Source organism: Octopus bimaculoides, chromosome 7 (genome assembly GCF_001194135.2).
Source record: "Octopus bimaculoides isolate UCB-OBI-ISO-001 chromosome 7, ASM119413v2, whole genome shotgun sequence".
NCBI lineage: Eukaryota > Metazoa > Mollusca > Cephalopoda > Octopoda > Octopodidae > Octopus > Octopus bimaculoides.
The window spans coordinates 89,006,040-89,008,682 of record NC_068987.1 but is presented as its reverse complement, the minus strand read 5'-3'; the positions used below and the strand labels follow the sequence as shown (position 1 = coordinate 89,008,682).

The following is a 2,643-nucleotide window of genomic DNA, read 5'->3' as shown; positions in this document are numbered from 1 at the left end:
CTGGAGATTCTTAGAATGACAGTCAAAAGACTATTGTTACATGCCTTCATCATCGTCATCATCACCATCATTATCATCAGTATCATTATCATCATCATCATTGTCATCATCATCACCGTCATTGTCATCATTATCATTGTCATCATCACCATCATCATTGTCATCATCATCACCATCACCATCTTTTTCATCAGTCATCGTCAGCATCATCATCATCACTGTCACCATCTTTATCACCATCATCATTAGAAAGTCTGTTGAAAGATTGCTAGATGAACGTTCGAAGGATTGTTTGAGGAGTATTGAATTACTTATTGTAGGACAACTGGAGAGTCGTTAGAGAATTACTGATATCTATTTTTCTGTGTGTGTGTGTGTGTGTGTGTGTACACACGCACACATACAGAAAGAGAAGTCTGCTAAAATCTATATATATACATACACACACACACACACACACACACACACACACACACACACACACACACACACACACCAACACTTGCATCCTGGCTTCATTCAGTTGATAAAAAATCAAGTATTCAAAATTCATGATTAAAATTTTAACCTTTTTGATACCATCCAGGCTGAAACCAGCTCTGGCTCTAAGTACAAATGTCTTGTTTTCAGAAGTTCTGAATTAAAATCTTCCACCAAACCTTAGTCACAATTTAAGTTATTTTACTAAATTCTTTGTTATATTTAGAATTGAAAGAAACACAGAACATCTCAACAGAAATATGGTAACAAAAGGGTTAAAAGTACTGGGATCAATGCCATTGACTCCAGTAGTTGACTGATACTCTATCTTATTGGTCTGAAAGGATGAAAGGCAAAGTCAACCTCAGTGGAATTTGAACTCAGAACATGGAGAGTCAAAAGAAATACCACTAAGCATTTCGTCCAGTGTGCTAATGATTCTGTCAGCTTGCCTACCTTTTATATTAATAATAATAATAATGATAATGGTTTCAAATTTTGGCACAAGGCCAGCAAATTCCACTGAGGTCAATTTTGCTTTTCATCCTTTTGGGGGTCACTAAAATAAGTATTAGTGATCACCTGGCCCTTATTTCATCAACTCTGAAAGGATGAAAGGTAACATCAACCTCGGCGGAACTTGAATTCAGAATATACAGAGAGATGAAATGCCGCTAAGCATTTTTCCCAGCATGCTAACGTTTCTACCAGCTGGCTGCCTTAATAATATTAATAATAATTGTATGCAAGTGTTAAAAAAAAAAACCTGCCCTCTTTGGAATAGCTGATATTCTATAAAAGGTACTTTTGTCTGAAGTCTTTTGTTAAGGATTGGCAGTTAACAGGATGGAGCAAAAAATGCCCAACTAAACCGGTCTTTTCTACCCATATTGCACAATGAAATATAATAATAATAATAATATTGTTTGTGGTAGTAAAGGTGAATCATTTTCTTCTCTTCTTTCTTTACAGCCATATTACCTTTATCACATGAATGGTGAACCAATGGTACAGCTGAGCATTCTTGGGTTCATTATTGTTGTTTTTTCAATTGGACTTGCTGTTGGAGTTATTGTTGCTGTCGGAATGTTGTTTTGTATTCAGGTAAGAAACGACTCTGGCTTATGTATTCATAGGCAGCAGGGTGGCCCAAAAGTAGGTTGACAGTTATTCAACTGTGTCTTTCGCATCCATATATTAATAGTTTAGATCTTAATTATAAAAAAATATGAAGTCATTATTCTATGTTAATTTAGTTAATTTTGTCAAGCTCCCTTTTCAGTTTGTAAGATAGAAATTTAAATGTAATAAAATATTTTAAAAGAAATTTAAAGTGCCTACGTGATAACTGTAAACCTACTTTTGGGCCACCCTGTATGTATGTATGTGTGTATGTATGTATGTACGTATGTATGTGTATATGTGTGTATGTGTGTGTGTGTGTATGTATGTATGTATGTATGTATGTATGTATGTGTGTATGTTTGTATGTATGGGTATGCATGTATGTGTGTGTGTATGCATCTATGTATGTAGGTATGTGTGAATGTATGTATGTTAGTGTGTATATATGTATGTATGTGTGTGTATATGTATGTGTGTGTGTTTGTATGTATGCATGTATGTATATTTCTATGTATGCATATATGTAGCCCTTATTGTTGTGGCTAGGTTTGTTTCTTTTATTTCTTAAAATAGTATTTCTTGAAGCTGTTAACAACTAAACAGACCCAGATTCATAAAATGTTCAGTTTAATAGAAAAGCAAGTCAGATCTTTTCAAGTATTTTCCTCTTTTATTATCTGACTGACATCACATCATTATATACCTGACATAATTTTTGTACAGTTGAGTAACTAAATATATATATATGCACACACACATATGCACTCATACACAGGGTGTGTCAGCTATTTGAGGACAAAGTCATGTTTATTAAAAAGCAGACATATCATCATCATCATCATCATCGTTTAACGTCCACTTTCCATGCTAGCATGGGTTGGATGATTTGACTGAGGACTGGTGAAACCGGATGGCAACACCAGGCTCCAATCTAATTTGGCAGAGTTTCTACAGCTGGATGCCCTTCCTAACGCCAACCACTCAGAGAGTGTAGTGGGTGCTTTTACGTGTCACCCGCATGAAAACGGCCACGCTCGA

The 2,643-nt window shown here is 35.3% G+C and overlaps 1 protein-coding gene across 1 annotated transcript in view; it reads left to right on the top strand.

The window, feature by feature from the left end:
* The window catches only part of LOC106870570 (palmitoyltransferase ZDHHC6), a 30,431-nt gene that overhangs the window by 12,771 nt on the left and 15,017 nt on the right, over window positions 1-2,643 (top strand). The window contains exon 4 of the mRNA XM_014916696.2: window positions 1,453-1,584. Within this exon, the coding sequence (XP_014772182.1) occupies window positions 1,453-1,584 (132 nt within the window). The remainder of the gene's footprint in view (window positions 1-1,452; window positions 1,585-2,643) is intronic.